Below are 18,610 nucleotides of genomic sequence, written 5' to 3' on the forward strand. Positions count from 1 at the left end.
AGCCCGGTCGGCCCCATTGTTTGATTCACTAATCTTCTTGCCCTTCTCTGTACTCGTTCCAACAGCTCTACATCCTTCTTAAAATGAGGCCTCCAGACCTGTATACAGTACTCAAGGTGTGGCCTGACCATTGCCTTATACAAGGGGATAATCACCTCCTTACCCTGCTAGAAAAATTCCTGTATATCACTGACAAGACACCATGAGCTACTCTTGCAGACCATCTGCACTGCTCAGAAAACTTCACATCTGCCTGCACAATCACCTCTAGGTCCTTTTTCGTTCTCAACCACTGTCAGTGTAGTGCAAAAGAGTTGATACGTTACTCTGAGGTAACTGCTTCCCATATGTAGTACTTTACATTTGTCAATGTTAAAATTCATTTGCCACCTCTCAGCCCACCTGCTCAACTTTTCTAGATCCTGTTGCAGCAGTGTACTGTCATTAGATCCAAAAGTATGATATCCTTAACAACCCTGCCAAACTTCGTATTGTCTGCAAACTTGGACATTAAGCTTGATATACCATCATCAATATCATTTATAAATACAGAAAACAACAATGAACCCCGAGCGACTCCGCTAATAATATTAGTACATGAAGAGCAGTGTCCATCAATTACCACTCTGTCTTCTCCGATTCAACCATCCCTTTATCCATAGCAGCAATTTGCCTCCAATGCCACACTGCTCCAATTTGTGCAGCAGTCTTCCATGAGCAACAGCATCAAAAGCCTTTCTAAGATCCAAAAATATGATATCAAAGTTATTCCCTGCATCCAGTTCCTTTGTGACCACATTATAGTATCCAATCAAATTGGTCAAACAAGACTTCCCCTTAACAAAACCATGCTGTGTCAGAGCTATAACTGAAGTCTTCTCTAGATCCTGCAGTGCTTCTTTAACCAGTGCCTCCATTAATTTCCCTGGAACAAAAGTTAAACTAATAGGTCTATAATTACTTTGTCACCCTTTGATCCTCCTTTGTGAATTGGGGTCGCATTTTCACATCTCCAGTCCATGGGTACCTCCCCTGAATCCAAGGAAGCTCTCATAATTATGGCTAAGGGTTTGCTTACTTCCTTTGCTGCCTCCTTTAATATACCTGGATAGATCCCATCCATCCACCCCGGGTGCCTTTATTATGTTTATCTTCAACAATTTCATCTCCACTTTCCTCTCAGTTCTTACAAAATCGTCTAGCTCACTGCCAGAGTTTAATTCACCTCTGGCATTCCCCTCCCTGAATAACTCCTCATGTGTGAATGTAGATGCAAAATACTCATTTAGTTTGTTAGCCACCTGAGCAGGATCATCAACAGTTGAACCATTGATATCCAGTGGAATCTGATTCATCCCTTTCCTTCTAGAGTTTACATAGGTAAAGAACTATTTGCTGTTTTTCTTTGCTTCCTTTGCCAAAGATTTCTCATAATCTGTGTTTGCTGCCAAATTACAGAGTCTGGAGAATACGTACCTGCGAGGTGATCTGATTGAGGTGTATAAAGCCTTGAATAGTTTGAGTATGCTCAATGCGGTTGGGATTCTTCCTCTTGCTCAGAATAATCGCCTGAGAGGGCATAAATTCAAATTGAGGAAAGACGGTTGTAAGATAGATGTGCGGAAGTTTGCCTTTAGCCAGCAGATGGTTGATTGCTGGAACAAACTTCCATTTTTCGTTGTAGAAGTTGATAGCTTAAATAGATTCAAGGCAGAACTTGACAAACATTTGGAGCGAGTGGATGGGTGAAATAAGGGTGTTTTTTTTTTTTTTTTTGCCTGACGCTATATAAGCTTGCTTTCTTGCATCATGTGCTTTTCCTAATGTTAATGCTAACCTCCTTTGTGACAGACCAGCATATATCTATCATAAGCTTCCATGTCACCCATTAATTTATATGTATCCCATGTATTTTTCTTCTCTGCCACGTCTCATTAGTTAATCTGACATCCATTTAGGCCTAAATCTTGAACAATATTTCTTAGTTGGTATGTAAAGCCTAGTAGCTTCCAAGATTAATTGTTTGAATTCTTCCCATTTTGAATTTGCTGTTGGTAACATCATCAGTTGGTCCCACCATATAGAATTTAAATACTGTCTAAAACCTCCGTAGTCGCCTTTACGAAAGCAATAACCCTTCCCTTTACTCCTGATGGTAGTTACCTCTTTGAGTTTGTTATTTTTTTAGGAGCATTAGCAACTAAGGCCATATTGCTCCCAGGATATGGGGTGGTCATTCCCTGACCTTTCTGCTTCCTCCGTATTTGGTGGTCATTCCCTGACTTTTCTGCATCCTCCGTATTTGGTGGTCATGGGCTCGAACCCTGGTCTAATCAAGAAGTGTGTGCTATGCACTGCTGCTCCTGCCCACGGAGGTGCCACCTCTTTGAGTAAATCCCACTTAAGCACACTGTGATTACCGCCACCTAGTGGATCCTTTATCTGCAGATTCTTAATGCATGAAGAATCACTACTGATAATTAGATCGAGAGTATTGCTCCCTCTTGTTGCCTCCCGAACATGCTGATGTAGAAAACAAGCATTCAATAAATCCACAAAAACCTTCCTAGTGTGTGAGTGACCAGCCCACAAATTCCAGTCAATATCCGGGAAATTAAAATTTCCCCATTATAAGACTCTCTGATTCACTGGCCTACTATTTCCCTGTACAATTTTTTATTATACTCATCAGAGTCATTAGGCCTATAACACACTCCTACTCTCAATTTTGATCTCCCAGTGCTTATGTCACACCAAACTGACTCAACACTGCAATGTCCAGCGATGTCGACTGACTGCACTTCCTTGGATTTTATGTGTTTCTTAACTAATAGCATAACCCCCTCCTCCCTTCCTATCCTGTCTATCCTTCCTGTACACATTGTACTCACCAAATTCCAGTTCTGCATTCCTTATATCTGTGTGACACCACGTCTCTGAAATCCCAACAATATCTGCCTTTGATGTTTTGACCAACACATCAAATTCATCAAATTTATTTACCAAACTCTTAGCATTGGTGTACACGCAAGTATACATGCACCTGTTCCTATTTTTAGCTACCCTAACAACCCATGTGTTTACTTGTTCTGCAATGACTCTGAGCAGTCTCTGAAATCCCCTGCATCTTGTTTTCCAGGCTGCTGCTCATTCCAATAGAAGCAGTGCAAGGATCACTTTCACCTCTGCCAATGGCTATTGTTAATCTATTAGTCAGTGTATCCCTCAAGCTAGCAGTTTTCCGACCAACCTAACACTGCCTCAATAGCATCAGCAAATATTCTAGCACCCTTTCTATTTAAGTGTATTCCATCCCTGTAGAATCAGTCTCTCCTGTTAACAAGCACAGACCAAGCTGAGAAAAATTCTACCCCTTGAGCCTTGCATAATCTCTCCAGGACCGTATTGATCGATAAGGCACTCGTCATATATCCTTCCTATCACGACTGGGCAGAATTTCAGACACTTTCAAATTCAACCCTAATTCACGGCTTTTTTTCAACAATGCTCTGTACTTGTTAAGTAATTCCGCCAGTCTCCTACTCTTAATATCAATAGTGCCAACGTGTACAACAATATTACCTTTTGTGCCCTTAAAAGATAATATCTGCTCTACAACATCATCAACCTTTGTGATTTGTGATTTAGAGGGCAAGATGTTCCCCGTTTCCCTGACAATAAAGTCACCAACAAATGTTTGTTTGTTTGTTATTTGGTTTTTAGGAGCATTAGCAACTAAGGCCATATTGCTCCAGGATATGCGGTGGTCATTCCCTGACCTTTCCGCATCCTCCGTATTTGGTGGTGATGGGCTCGAACCCTGGTCTAATCAAGAAGTGTATGCTATGCACTGCTTCTCCTTCCCACCTGGCTACGGAGGCGCCACCAACAAATACTAGTTCCTGTGTGACCAGTGCATTCTGCCGTGGGGGTTCCCACTGTGTTGCGTGATGATCATGTGCAAGCTCTGGTGTTGATGTGGGCAGCTGAGAGCCTGATAGGCCCCTCAATTTAGATCCTTTGAAGGCATCCACCCGGTCCTTCAAGCTCTCATATAGGCCCATACCGCTGAGTTGTTGACTGATTTCCTCACACTCCTTACATTGTGCACACACAAAGACATTCCCCTTCGCAATATTATGTCCCATACCTGATTGCTCCACAAACATTGAACAAGCAGTGTATTTTAAAAGGCTGTGATTTAGAGGTCAACTGCCCCCCAACTTTAGAGGTCAACGAACCTCTGCATAGGTATTAAGATCAGAATGCAGTGCTTGCAAAAATATTTTTAGAAGTCACTTATTTAGGAATTTAGCAATAAAATGGTTGATGACTTTAATAATGACTTCAAGACATCCTATAATTTCTTTTTGATCTTTCATTCATGAACCTCAATATGAATACACAACTTTCGATTTCACCTAACAATTCATTGAATATTACATCTGCCATTTTATGAACTCAATTTGAAACTATCATTACTCAAAGGAATATTTTCGTGGAGCTAATCAAGGTAGTTCTGTTTTTCTGGTAAGATACTAGCAAGAACTTTTAATGATGACACTACACAATTTTTTATTATTTCACCACTAGTGCAAGGCAATGAATTCTTTACAATTATATATGATAAAATAAATGAAAGTTCATTCGCTGACACTTTACTACCATTAGCTTAACCTAAATTTAAAATATTTTTCTGTCTTTCAAGTTTCTTTTTTTTTTCTTCTTGAAGTTTTTCTAATATTACTAAATTTAGGAAAAGGTTCATGAAAATTCCTATGCATGTTTGGTAATGTCTTTCATAATTTGACTTCCAATAGTCAGCCAAACACTCCTGACATAATAAGCAAATTATACCAGTTCCATATACTTAGTGAATAAACATTTTAATAAGTAACTGTCTATCCATTTGCTACCTCCTGCAGGTAGCAAATGGATACAAACACACCTGACATAATAAGCAAATTACACCAGTTCCACTACTATTATCTATTACCAAATAATTATATTCTCAAGAGGACTGAAATGCATACTTTAATTTTTTGTTTCTTTGCATTGGAAACGCGTGTAGGTTTAAATCAGACGACTGCGGAGATAGTATTAATGAATCATTTTTTATTTCCTCATGTTCGTTTCAGTTTCTTTTTAAAAACTTATCCATTTTGAAAGGGCAACTTTAGTAAAATCTGTTAAAAGAAAATACATTTAAGCAATTTGCACACAAAATCAAAAGATTTCTTACTATAACACTTTCACCACCTTTAAAATCAGCACTATACAGGTATGGTACCTACTGCAGCAGTGCAACTGAGCAAAACCCAGCAGAAACCTGTTCAAACCTGTTAAAACCAGAAATTGAGTTGCATGAGGCAGTATCCTCAGTCTGTAGTGACACTATGGCAACAATGATTGTACTCTCAGCAAAGTATTTTTTAAAATTTTTTCTTACTAAATAAATGTCAAATTAACAATAATTAATAAGGAAAAATTTTAAGAATACCATCAAGTTATCAAACTTTGACTGTTTTTTAGATTAAAACATTCGAAATATAATTTTCCTCCAATCATTAACAAAAGAAAGGATTTTCTAGCAAAGATTGGCATGGATTTTTGTAGAATATCGCAGGAAGTTGAGAAATAGAAAGCACCTTTTTTAAATACAAAGATTTATACAGTATATAAAATTTTTATCTTGAGCAAAAATGCTCGCAAGCACCTATTTTAGGATCAGTTGTGAGCAAAATTTATTTTTTAAAGAGTGCAATGGTGCTTGCAAGCACCAGGTTAAGAACCCCTGCTTTACTACTACTACTAATGTTTTTTTTTTTTTTTTTTGATTTGGTAGTTGTTGGCGCATCGGCTTCTGTGGCCATATTGCACCTCCCAAGGTTTTTTGCAGTACTTTGATCCAAGCCCGAGGCGGGAATCGAACCCGCGACCTTTGGGTTGCCGGGCAGGTACTTTACCCACTCGGCTAGCCCGGTCGGCTCTACTACTAATGTGGTCTCACAGCAACTCTGATACCATCTTCACTGTATTGTAATACAAGCATAAGTTTTCCTGATCATCTTATCAGCAGAGTTGATACACATACTGCCCTGAGACAAAATCCTCCTTTGGTGGCTTACTAATTACTGCTTCATCTACAAGTTTCTCTTCAGCAAACACTTTTGATATTCTCTATTTGCAGAAGTCTGCAATGTTAAATTTGCCATACAGATGTTTGATTTGTTAGAAAGACATTCATTGTATTTCTCTGCTGACTTCATAACTCAGATTTCTAATGTAACTTTTCAAATGTATTGTTACTTGTGTTAATGATCTGAACAAGATAAAGAGTTATGTCAATGGTTTGCATTTCTTTTTTTTTTTTTTTTTTTTTTAATCACACTATAGTACCCAAAACAAAACTTACCAGTTAAGTCAGTTAAGCACAAAATAAGCATAAAAATGGAATTCCAAAGAAAGAAACTCACCATCTCAATTAAAGTTGCCTCATCATCAATAGCATCCAAGTCAACTCCATCCTCTTCGTATTCGTCAGACTCCATTTTGTTAGAATTCGAATGGAACTGAAAAGAGAATTTAACTATAATATTTGTAGTTTTACAAAAATATCAGTTAAAATACAGCATCATTGAATTTGCAGTTACACATGCAAGGTGTTTCATAATATATGGGCCATAATCTGAGCATTGATTCAGAACCTGAAAACAGTGGAAAAGTTCATACAAATGAACTGTTCACTGTTGAAAAAAAAGCCGTGAATTAGGGTTGAATTTGAAAGTGTCTGCAATTCTGCCCAGACATGATAGGAGGGAGTATATGATGAAAGCCCTGTCAATCAATTCGGCCCTGGAAAGATTGTGCAAGGCTCAAGGGCTAAAATTTTTTTCGGCCTGGTCTGTACTTGTTAACAGGAGAGACTACTTCTACAGGGATGGGATATACTTAAATATAAAGGGTGCAAGAATGTTTGCTGATGCTATCGAGGCAGTGTTAGGTGGATCGGAAAACAGCTAGATTGGGGGGATACAAGGACTAATAGATTAACAGTAGCCACTGGCAGAGGTGAAAGTGATTCTTGCACTGCTTCTATTGGAATAAGCCACAGCCTGGGAAATAAGATGCAGGATATTTCAGAGACTGCTGGGAATCATTGGGGTACAAGTAAACACATGGGTTGTGTTAGGGTAGCTAAGAAAAAGAACAGGTGCATGTATACTTGTGTGTACACCAATGCTAGGAGTTTAGTAGATAAATTTGATGAATTTGAGGTATTGCTCAAAACATCAAAGGCAGATATTGTGGGGATTTCAGAGACGCAGTGCCACACAGATATAAGGAATGCAGAACTGGAATTTGGGGAGTACAATGTCTACAGAAAGGATAGATGGGATAGGAAGGGAGGAGGGGTTATGCTATTAGTTGAGAAATACATAAAATCCAAGGAAGTGAAGCCAGTCGACATTGCTGGACAGTGCAGTGTCGAGTCAGTTTGGTGTGACATAAGCATTGGGAGATCAAAATTGAGAGTAGGAGTGTGCTATAGGCCTAATGACTCTGATGAGTATAATAAGAAACTGTACAGGGAAATAGAGTGGGCCAGTAAATCAGAGAGTCTTATAATGGGGGATTTTAATTTCCCAGATATTGACTGAAATTTGGGGGCTGGTCACTCACACACTAGCAAGGCTTTTGTGGATTTATTGGATGATTGTTTTCTACATCAGCATGTTCGGGAGGCAACTAGAGGGAGTAATACTCTTGATTTGATCATCAGTAGCGATTCTTCATGCATTAAGAATGTGCAGGTAAATGAACCACTAGGTGGCAGCGATCACAGTGTGCTGAAGTGGGATTTACTCAAAGAGGTAACTACCATTAGGGGTAAAGGGAAGGGTTATTGCTTTCGTAAAGGCGACTACGATGGACTGAGACAGTATTTAAATTCTATACAGTGGGACCAACTGATGATGTTACCAACAGCAAACTCAAAATGGGAAGCATTCAAAGAACTTACCTTGGAAGCTACTAGGCTTTACATACCAACTAAGAAATATTGTTCGGGGTTTAGGCCTAAGTGGATGCCATATGAACTAATGAGACATATGGCAGAGAAGAAAAATGCATGGGATACGTACAATTTAACACGTGACACAGAAGCCTATGATAGATACAAGTTGATCTGTAACCAAGTTACAAAGGAGGTTAGGCAGGCGAAGGCAGATTACGAGAAATCCTTGGCAAGGGATGCAAAGAAAAACAGCAAAGAGTTCTTTACTAATGTACACTCTAGAAGGAAGGGGATGAATCAGATTGGTCCACTTGATATCGATGGGTCAACTGCTGATGATCCTGCTCAGGTAGCTAACAAACTAAATGAATATTTTGCATCGACATTCACACATGAGGAGTTATTCAGCGAGGGGAATGCCAGAGGTGTATTCAACTCTGGCAGTAAGCTAGAGAATCTTGTAATAACTGAGGGTAAAGTGGAGGAGAAATTGTTGAAAATAAATACAAGAAAGGCACCTGGGGTGGATGGAATCTATCCAGTTATATTAAAGGAGGCAGCAAAGGAAGTAAGCAAACCCTTAGCCATAATTATGAGAGCTTCCTTGGACTCAGGGGAAGTACCCAAGGACTGGAGATGTGCAAATGTGACCCCAATTCACAAAGGAGGATCAAAGGGCGACAAGTAATTATAGACCTGTTAGTTTAACTTCTGTTCCTGGAAAATTAATGGAGGCACTGGTTAAAGAAGCACTGCAGGATCATCTAGACAAGACTTCAGTTATAGTTCAGACACAGCATGGTTTTGTTAAGGGGAAGTCTTGCCTGACCAATTTGATTGGATACTATGATGCAGTTACAAAAGAACTGGATGCAGGGAATAACTTTGATATTATATACTTGGATCTTAGAAAGGCTTTTGATACTGTTGCACATGGAAGACTGCTACACAAATTGGAGCAATGTGGCATTGGAGGCAAATTGCTGCTATGGATAAAGGGGTGGGTGAGGGGGAGAAGACAGAGTGGTAATCAATGGACACTGCTCATCTTGGACCAATGTTATTAGTGGAGTCCCTCAGGGTTCAGTATTGGGTCCATTATTGTTTTCTGTATTTATAAATGATATTGATGATGGTATATCAAGCTTAATGTCCAAGTTTGCAGACAGAATTTTTCTAGCAGGGATAAGGAGGTGATTATTCTCTTGTATAAGGCAATGGTCAGACCGCACCTAGAGTACTGTATACATGTCTGGAGGCCTCATTTCAAGAAGGATGTAGAGATGCTGGAACGAGTACAAAGAAGGGCAACAAGATTAGTGAATGGAACAAAGGGGTGCTCTTACGAAGAAAGGCTTACGTTTTGCAAATTACAGTGTCTGGAGACTAGGCACCAGTGAGGTGATCTGATAGAGGTGTATAAAGCCTTGAATGGTTTGATCATGCTCAATGCTGATGGGATTCTTCCTCTTGCTCAGAATAATCACCTGAGAGGGCATAAATTCAAATTGAGGAAAGACAGACGTAGGATAGACATGAGGAAATTTGCCTTTAGCCAGAGGGTGGTTGGTTGGTGGAACAGACTTCCATCCCTTGTCGTGGAAGTTAATAGCCTACATAAGTTTACGGCTCAGCTGGACAGGTATTTCGAACGAACAGAGGGGTGAAGTGGAGGTGGTTATTTTTTATTTATTTATTTTTTTATTTTTGTTTTTTTTTTTTGGCTGATGCTGCATAAGCTTGCTTTCTTGCATCAAATGCCTCTACTAATGCTAAATACGTGTATTATTCTGAATGGTTACATAGCTATAACTCTTTAAATTGTAATTAAAATGGCTCTGATGTTTTGAATGGTAAAAATAAATAAGAATAAGCAAACATATACTTAGTATGAATAAACGTTTTAATCAGTAACTGTCTGCTTGTTTTATTGTTGCTGTACCCGCCATGCTACCTCCTGCAGGTAGCAAAGTGGATACAATCACTATTCTTGCCATGTCAAGTCGAAAATTATTATTATTAGCCATATGGTGCAAGGAAGCCTGAGTTTTATGCTGCACTAGCCAAAAAAAAAAAAAAAAATTGAGTTACCCAGAGAGAGAGAGAGAGAGGAGAGAGAGAGAGAGAGAGAGAGAGAGAGAGAGAGAGGAGTAGAAGGGGGGAAACACAAGAAAGAGAAGGATGATGATATCCAGCTCAGGACCCTGGGTGTGCTAAGCCCATACTCACCAGATGTGAGCCCCTGGGGTATATCCAAGTTCGAATCATGTCAATGATGCGAGGAATTTTTATGGGCTTTTTTCACAACATGGCTGATTTAGTCTGTCTCATGAGAGGGTTGCAGAGTTTGAAGTTATGTCCAGCAATACACACAATTTACAAGCATAATATACTGTCATCTCATATCTTTTGTTGATTTCGCACTTAACACACATATTCACTTATTTTTTTTTTATTTATTATTTTGACTACCAAAGGTTATAACCCCAAAAGCTTCGTCATTGATGTGCTGTCCTTGCCAGTAGCACAGTGGTTATAAACACTATCCTCTCCACACTAGGTAGAAAATGCCCGAGTTCTAATCCCATCAATGACTCGGTGAAACCCATGGAGTGAATAAGCTGTTATGGGCTTTTTCACTCTGTGGCTGAATTAGATCGATCCCCATGAGGATAGCATTTTTAATCCTGCTGGAAACTTGAGTTTTTCGCAACACAGAAACTGACCAGAGAACACACAGCATTGTGGACATAATGTACATGGATGGCTTGTTCTCAAGTAACCCTATGACAATTTGAGTTATAGAGGTACTAATAAAATATATATTTAGAAAGATCCTTTAATAAAGTAACTCATCTCTATGAGCTGCACATTTAAGTTTTCATAGAAAGGATTAAGGGTAAGAAAGAGACACCAAGAAGACCATTAAAATATTGCTACCTATCCTGAAATGCATTTCAGTCAGTTGTGTCCATTGAAAACTACCCATAAAGTGGGCATAAAATAAAAGAAGTAAAAGGAACAAAGGAAATTTAAAATGCAGTGGCAAGAAGAGAACCAATCTTTGTGTAATATAATTTTTGATTGCCATTAATATAACATACACATAGAAAATAATGACATGTATTGGGGCAATCACAAGAACGGGGTAGCTTGCATCTTTGTGGGCATTTTGAAGCAGGATGCTATCCAAACACTGGAACATTCAATAAGTCAACTGTAGGTCTGGCACTCAGCATTTGCTGATATTCAAACTTGTATTTAATTATAGCAAGTGCTGCTGTTTGCGTAATTTGTAGTCACTATTTAATTTGAAAAAAAATTTTGGCATCATCTAATTGGGCCCTGTGTGTTGAGCCCCTCGAATGTACCAAGAGTTCTGTTTGTCCTCTTAATAAGAACAGTTACTCGATAAGGAACAGTCACAACTTGCTCTCATGCTGTTAAAGTGTTCATGGGACCTGTGGAATTAAAGCCACTCTTCCAAAAGAGCTGTTAATAATTTATGTAAAATTCTAGACTTCAAAATTTGTCTCTCCAAAGCATCTCATACATAACAATAACCACGTTTGGAGACCATGGCAGTTAGAGAAATTGGGAAACATGACTACTCCGGAGAGAGTCCTCCACCAGCTTCACTCTATGGGCAAACATTAGCAATCATTAGAAGAAAAGAACTATGCACCTAAGTTGTTGGGTCTTATATAGGGTGGGTACTGAATGCCAGCTCAACTCCACCTTGGTACACTGCACAACATATGTACTAAGGATGCACAGATTAATCAGTACATAATCGGTAATTGGCTCTTAGCCAATTAATTACACTGGTTTACAGTGTATCTGGGGTTTGAGTAAAAGTATGTGGCAGTTATTTATGCATGTTTACTGATTATTAAACTGAAATCCGTTTGTTTCTATCACGTAAAGATTTTTCACAATTCATTAACAAAATATTACCTAGGTATTAATGTCTACATAACTATAGTTTCTGCAATGGTTTACAAGTTTTATACCCCTATATTCGTAATCAGTATCAAATATTTGCCTCATATAAAAATTGTGCATGTTTAACCCGTAACTATACACACTGCAAAGTAGCCGACCTTGACCCAGGAAGGTAGATGGCCCCCACCCAGCTCTTCCAGCCCATCTGTGATTCCCAGAATTTTATTTTCCGAGTGGAGTCTGAGAGACTCCTGTGTGTAGTTATGGGTTAAACTTGTCTGAGCATGCATGTACAGTCCACTCAACCACAGAGCCTATATAAGTGGCACATCCCTTATGTGTTCAGAGTACAGTAAACCCCCGCTATTTGCGGGGGTTACGTTCCTGAGAAATGTCGCGAATACCGAAAACGCGAATACTGAGTTATGGCTCACATAGTAATAAAGGAGTTCCATTCCAAAGTATGAAATATATAAGAAAAACTAGTCTTAAAATTTTGTTGTCTATGTATGTATTATATGTACCTTCATAATATTAGCATTAGTAGAGGCATTTGATGCAAGAAAGCAAGCTTATGCAGCATCAGCCAAAAAAAAAAAAAATAATAATAATAAATAAATAAATAAATAAATAACCACTTCCACTTCACCCCTCTGTTCGTTCGAAATACCTATCCATCTGAGCCTTAAACTTATTTAGGCTATCAACTTCCACGAAAAGGGATGGAAGTCTATTCCAGCAACCAACCACCCGCTGGCTAAAGGCAAATTTCCTCACGTCTATCCTACATCTGTCTTTCCTCAATTTGAATTTATGCCCTCTCAGGTGATTATTCTGAGCAAGAGGAAGAATCCCATCAGCATTGAGCATGATCAAACCATTCAAGGCTTTATACACCTCTATCAGATCACCTCACTGGTGCCTAGTCTCCAGACACTGTAATTTGCAAAACGTAAGCCTTTCTTCGTAAGAGCACCCCTTTGTTCCATTCACTAATCTTGTTGCCCTTCTTTGTACTCGTTCCAGCATCTCTACATCCTTCTTGAAATGAGGCCTCCAGACATGTATACAGTACTCTAGGTGCGGTCTGACCATTGCCTTATACAAGAGAATAATCACCTCCTTATCCCTGCTAGAAAAATTCCTATATATCATCGACAATACACCATGAGCTACTCTTGCAGCCCGTCTGCACTGCTCAGAAAACTTCATATCTGCCTGCACAAAAACCCCCAGGTCCTTTTCATTCTCTACCACTGTCAGTGTAGTACCACAGAGTTGATACGTTGCTCTGGGGTTGCTGTTTCCCATATGTAGTACTTTACATTTGTCAATGTTAAACTTCATTTGCCACCTCTCAGCCCATCTGCTCAACCTTTCCAGATCCTGTTGCAGTAACATAGTGTCAGTAGTGTCCTTGACAACCCTGCCAACCTTCGTATTGTCTGCAAACTTGGACATTAAGCTTGATATACCATCATCAATATCATTTATAAATACAGAAAACAATAATGGACCCAATACTGAACCCTGAGGGACTCCACTAATAACATTGGTCCAAGATGAGCAGTGTCCATTGATTACCACTCTGTCTTCTCCCCCTCACCCACCCCTTTATCCATAGCAGCAATTTGCCTCCAATGCCACACTGCTCCAATTTGTGCAGCAGTCTTCCATGTGCAACAGTATCAAAAGCCTTTCTAAGATCCAAGTATATAATATCAAAGTTATTCCCTGCATCCAGTTCTTTTGTGACTGCATCATAGTATAAAATCAAATTGGTCAGGCAAGACTTCCCCTTAACAAAACCATGCTGTGTCTGAACTATAACTGAAGTCTTGTCTAGATGATCCTGCAGTGCTTCTTTAACCAGTGCCTCCATTAATTGTCCAGGAACAGAAGTTAAACTAACAGGTCTATAATTACTTGTGTCGCCCTTTGATCCTCCTTTGTGAATTGGGGTCACATTTGCACATCTCCAGTCCATGGGTACTTCCCCTGAGTCCAAGGAAGCTCTCATAATTATGGCTAAGGGTTTGCTTACTTCCTTTAATATAACTGGATAGATCCCCTCCACCCCAGGTGCCTTTCTTGTATTTATCTTCAACAATTTCTCCTCCACTTTACTCTCAGTTATTACAAGATTCTCTAGCTTACTGCCAGAGTTGAATACACCTCTGGCATTCCTCTTGCTGAATAACTCCTCATGTGTGAATGTCGATGCAAAATATTCATTCAGTTTGTTAGCTACCTGAGCAGGATCATCAACAGTTGACCCATTGATATCAAGTGGACCAATCTGATTCATCTCCTTTCTTCTGACTGTACATAGTGAAATGCAAGCATATGGCATCGAAATGAAAATAAGAAACAATTTATTATTAAATGTAATATTTATTAGAAATTTCAAACAAATCGTTCAAACCAGCACCTTTGCTAGCAAAAAAAACTTATCCAGCCAGTGTCACCAGTTTCGCTAAAGTGTTGATAAAGGAGTTTTGCCTTTTCACGAATGATGAGTGAACCTAATGGAATTATATTTTGAGTTGGGCCTTCTATCCACAGATTTAAAGCCTTTTCCATTTTTTTCTAATTTAACATCACGAGTTACAGAGCAAATTTTTGAAGCAATTAGCACATTTTGACGGACACTACTGCGGATTTTTTCTTCTGATTTTTTGATTGATCGTACCGTTGACTCATTGATTTGATAATGTTTTGCCACTGAAAAGACACTTTCACCATTAGAAATTTTGTCTAATAACTCGATTTTATTTGCTAATGTCATCACCTTCTTTGATATTTTCACATTTCCCTTGTTATTCGTAGCCATATTTTTGTACGGGTAAAAAAGAACTTGTCCACAATAAAGGCACTTTCTTCCATTAATACACTCGAAAAAGTCTGTTTTACACTGCAAAACTGCAGATTTATCACTTTTGTAAGCATATCAATTTATAAATTGATAAATTTATTCAATTTATAAGCATATAAATTAAAAGCCAACGACCAAACCTTCCATGACAAGCGCATAACACATACTGAACAGGGTTTAGTGAGAAACATCCACGCTCGCGATTTTATCACCCCTCTCCCCCCACCCACTGAACGCTGTTTTGACCGGGAAAGATTTCGCCACGCCCATGTTTTTTTATGGTGGAAAATATTCATGGCGCTTTAAAATTCACATTTTTTTAGGTTTAATTTTATATTAAATCAGCGATCGCAAATACAGATACCGCGAATAGCTGGGGTTTACTGTACTCCTGTAAAAACTGTCATGAGCTTTCACTGTGAAATGTTTTCTTTTAGTATGGCAACCAGAAAGTGTATAAACAGTCCTGACATATTTTGTTACATATGTGGTTGTTTTGTTCCTGTAAATCAGAGGCGAAATATTACCGATTTTGTAAAAAAAATCTTATTGTGCATACTTTGACATAAAACTAGGCGATCAGGATAAATCGTGGGCACCGCATAAAGTATGCCATATGTGAGTTGAACGTCTTAGAAAATGGAGTCAAGGAATTGTCAATTAATCGGTTTTATTGATCAGCCATTTCCTGATAAATTTACGCCATTTAATCACTGCCAAGAAATTAATCAGATAGCTTTGATATACTGAAATGGATTAAGTAAACATTTTCTGAGTTTGGCTGCTGTTATAGCCAATTTATTTTTATTAATACAGAGAATACAATAAAAAATAAATGCAACTTAACAGGTATTTTAATCAAATTTATCACCTTTTTAACATGGTATAAAGGAAAAAAATTAAAAGTAATTTTACACAGAGTAATCAAAATTGGATACTCTTAAATTGTAATGCAAAAACATCAGTTTTCCCATTTTCAGGACATAGCCTATATCCTGCAGGTTCATACAAATTACCACCAGTACTAAATATTCTTTCACTTTCAACTGATGAAGCTGGTGAACTTAAATATTTCAAAGCCAGTTTACTCAGGAGAGGTAGTTTGTCTCGCATGTTTTTCCACCACAGAAAGGGGGTATTATTTCTAGACAGTAATGGTAAATTTAAATACTAATTCAATTCTTTGAGTGCAACACTGAATAATGCTTGTATTTTTTTTTTGTTTTTTTTTTTTGAGTATTGCTTCTCTTTTGAACTTACTCTGGGTGACATTTCTTCTGTTCTTTTGTTTTGAACACTATCTGCTAATTCATCAAACAAATTTGAAAAAAGTCATAGTAAAGCCTGGGGTATCTTGATCTTCAGTAGAACTGGTTGAAGCATATCCTGTTGAAATATCATGAGAATCCCCTCTTACCTCCATTTGATCTTGCTCCAAAGCTTCTAAAACCCATTCCTTTATTTTGTTTTTCATATCAACTCTTTGAAATTTCATCTTAAATCTAGTATCTATAAAACACAAAGATTTATTTTCCATGTAAGCAGAAAATCTTTTCACAATTCACGATTTAAGCTCCTCAACTGTGGTAAGAATTCCACAGAAATTATCATTTTGGACAGCTTTGGACAAAAATAAATTAAGAGTCAAAACTGTAGGGATTATATTAATATAGTTGAGGAAGTACGTTACGTGGTTGTTATCCATTAAGAATTATTAATATGTATAATTAACCACTCTTTTACCATGTGGAGTTTTTAATATATATTTTATTAAGCATAGCCTAAACTAATATATACAATAGTGTGATATTTCAGGTATCTTGCCGATACCCATCATCACCTTTTTTGCTATCTTATATTCTTCTAGCACATTGTTCAACTCTTAACTAATCCAGATCCCTGTATGAGAGCCTGAAAATGGAAGAATTCTTAGGACAGCCCTGTGTTGTACAAACTCATTTGAATGCTACTGGCCTGTAATACTCAAAAATGGAGAATTATTTGTAGTAACTGTCCAAATATCACTGGTTAAAGAAATGTTGCTGGCTTTATCAATGGATGTTTGAAGTTTTGTGTTTACCTTCTGAAATATATCTGGAATGATTTTATCAGTGAAATATTTTCTACTTAGAATATTGTAATTTGGGCAATTTTTTTTTAATAACCATTGGAATCCAATGGTCATGTGTTAAGAATATAGTTGAAGGTCAACAGCTTTCATTTCTCCAATTAAATAATGGATCTCTTTGGCCTTGTAGTCATTAATATCCCAAAGCTTCTTTGTTAACACTGCTTCTATAGTAGTTTGCACTTTAGCAAGAGGTTCACTGGTGCTGCTACTTCCTGAACATTCAGCATATGTCCTTTTCAACTTATCTGATGCATCTGTTTCTTTTGACATTTCTTCTGGATGGAACTTTTGGAGATGATTCATCATATTTTTGTTTGTAATCGTTTTGGCTGTTTTACCACCCCTTAATATGGTAGTATCACATAAATTACATATGCAAACAGTTTTGTCCTTTGGATTTATCGAAAATACTTCTATGCAATACTTGGTGCCATAATGGTCACCTTGACAATTACTTAAATTCAGAATATAATTGTTCTGTTGTTTGTTGGATCGGTGTGTGTGTGTGTGTGTGTGTGTGTGTGTGTGTGTGTGTGTGTGTGTGTGTGTGTGTGTGTGTGTGCGCATGTGTGTGTGTGTGTGTGTGTGTGGGCCCTGGAGTCTTAGCAGCCGGGAGGCAGGGAGCAAGCTACCTGCATCCCGACTCCTGTCGCTAGCCACGTGGAGGCACTCCAGAAACTATCTAAATTACACTAAGTGGAATTCCAACAAGTGGAATCCCAGTTATAATAAATGAATGGGGAGGAGAAAGTAGGAGAAAAGAAAGTAGAAGAAGAAAAGAGAGCAAAACACTCTCTCAGGAAAATGAAGAAATAGGAAAGCGGAAAGCACTAGTTGGAAAATCTAACAAGCCAGAGAGCTTGAAGAGGTAAAATTTTGAAGCCCGAAGGCTTGTAATTTTGAAAGAAAGATTCTCCTAGCCAGGAAGGAAGCCCAACCTGCACCGACAAGGGGGAAAAAAACATGTCTCAAGGAAAGAACATAGGTAATGTATAAGTGGCTATTAGATAGCCACTTAAAAGAATAAATTAAGATAAATAATAAATACTTATGTCACCAAATTAACAAATTACACTGCATAAGCAGTGTAATTTGGACAGGTGGTAAAGCAGCCCACAATTTCCAGGTCCAGGGATTCAACGAGGACCTGGAGCACGTGGATGCTAACCATACAACACGCTCTGGAGATAGTCAGGAGGATAGAGCACTGTATGGTGTCTAGTTTTCTCCTGTTTACTGCAGTGATTGCTTTGTTGTACCACACACCTGCAGCATATTACAGAGCCAAGATGAAAACAGCCTTGTAGAAAAGGGAAAGTATCCTCTTCTTCAAGCCCCAGTCCCTTCTGGTAACTCTGGAAATCATAGCGGAGTAATTCCTGATTTTGGTACGTAAGCAATTGATGTAAGCAATTGGGGTGAATGACATGTTCTTATCCAGGACTATCCCGAGATATTTTAGTTCCATTTTTAGCTTTATGGTTGTTCTGTGGATTTTTATCTGAGGGGACCTCCTAATATCCAGAGAACCCCTCAAGAGGATTTAACTCATTTTTTCCAGCAAAATTCTGAGCTGGTTCTCTTTGGTCCAGTGCAGCAGTGTTGAGATGTCTTGATTTGCCGTTGCTTCCATTTGGGCTCT

The 18,610-nt window shown here is 38.3% G+C and overlaps 1 protein-coding gene across 3 annotated transcripts in view; it reads right to left on the bottom strand.

Moving 5' to 3' along the window:
* Positions 1-18,610, bottom strand: part of LOC150080548 (uncharacterized) — a 318,665-nt gene that overhangs the window by 148,117 nt on the left and 151,938 nt on the right. For all 3 annotated transcript variants that reach the window (XM_090381740.1, XM_090381739.1, XM_090381741.1), the window contains exon 4: positions 6,477-6,572. In XM_090381740.1, coding sequence (XP_090237866.1) covers positions 6,477-6,572 — 96 coding nt within the window. The remainder of the gene's footprint in view (positions 1-6,476; positions 6,573-18,610) is intronic.

The sequence above is a fragment of the Mastigoproctus giganteus genome, chromosome 9 (genome assembly GCF_048544385.1).
Source record: "Mastigoproctus giganteus isolate SK-2022 chromosome 9, ASM4854438v1, whole genome shotgun sequence".
Lineage (NCBI taxonomy): Eukaryota > Metazoa > Arthropoda > Arachnida > Uropygi > Thelyphonidae > Mastigoproctus > Mastigoproctus giganteus.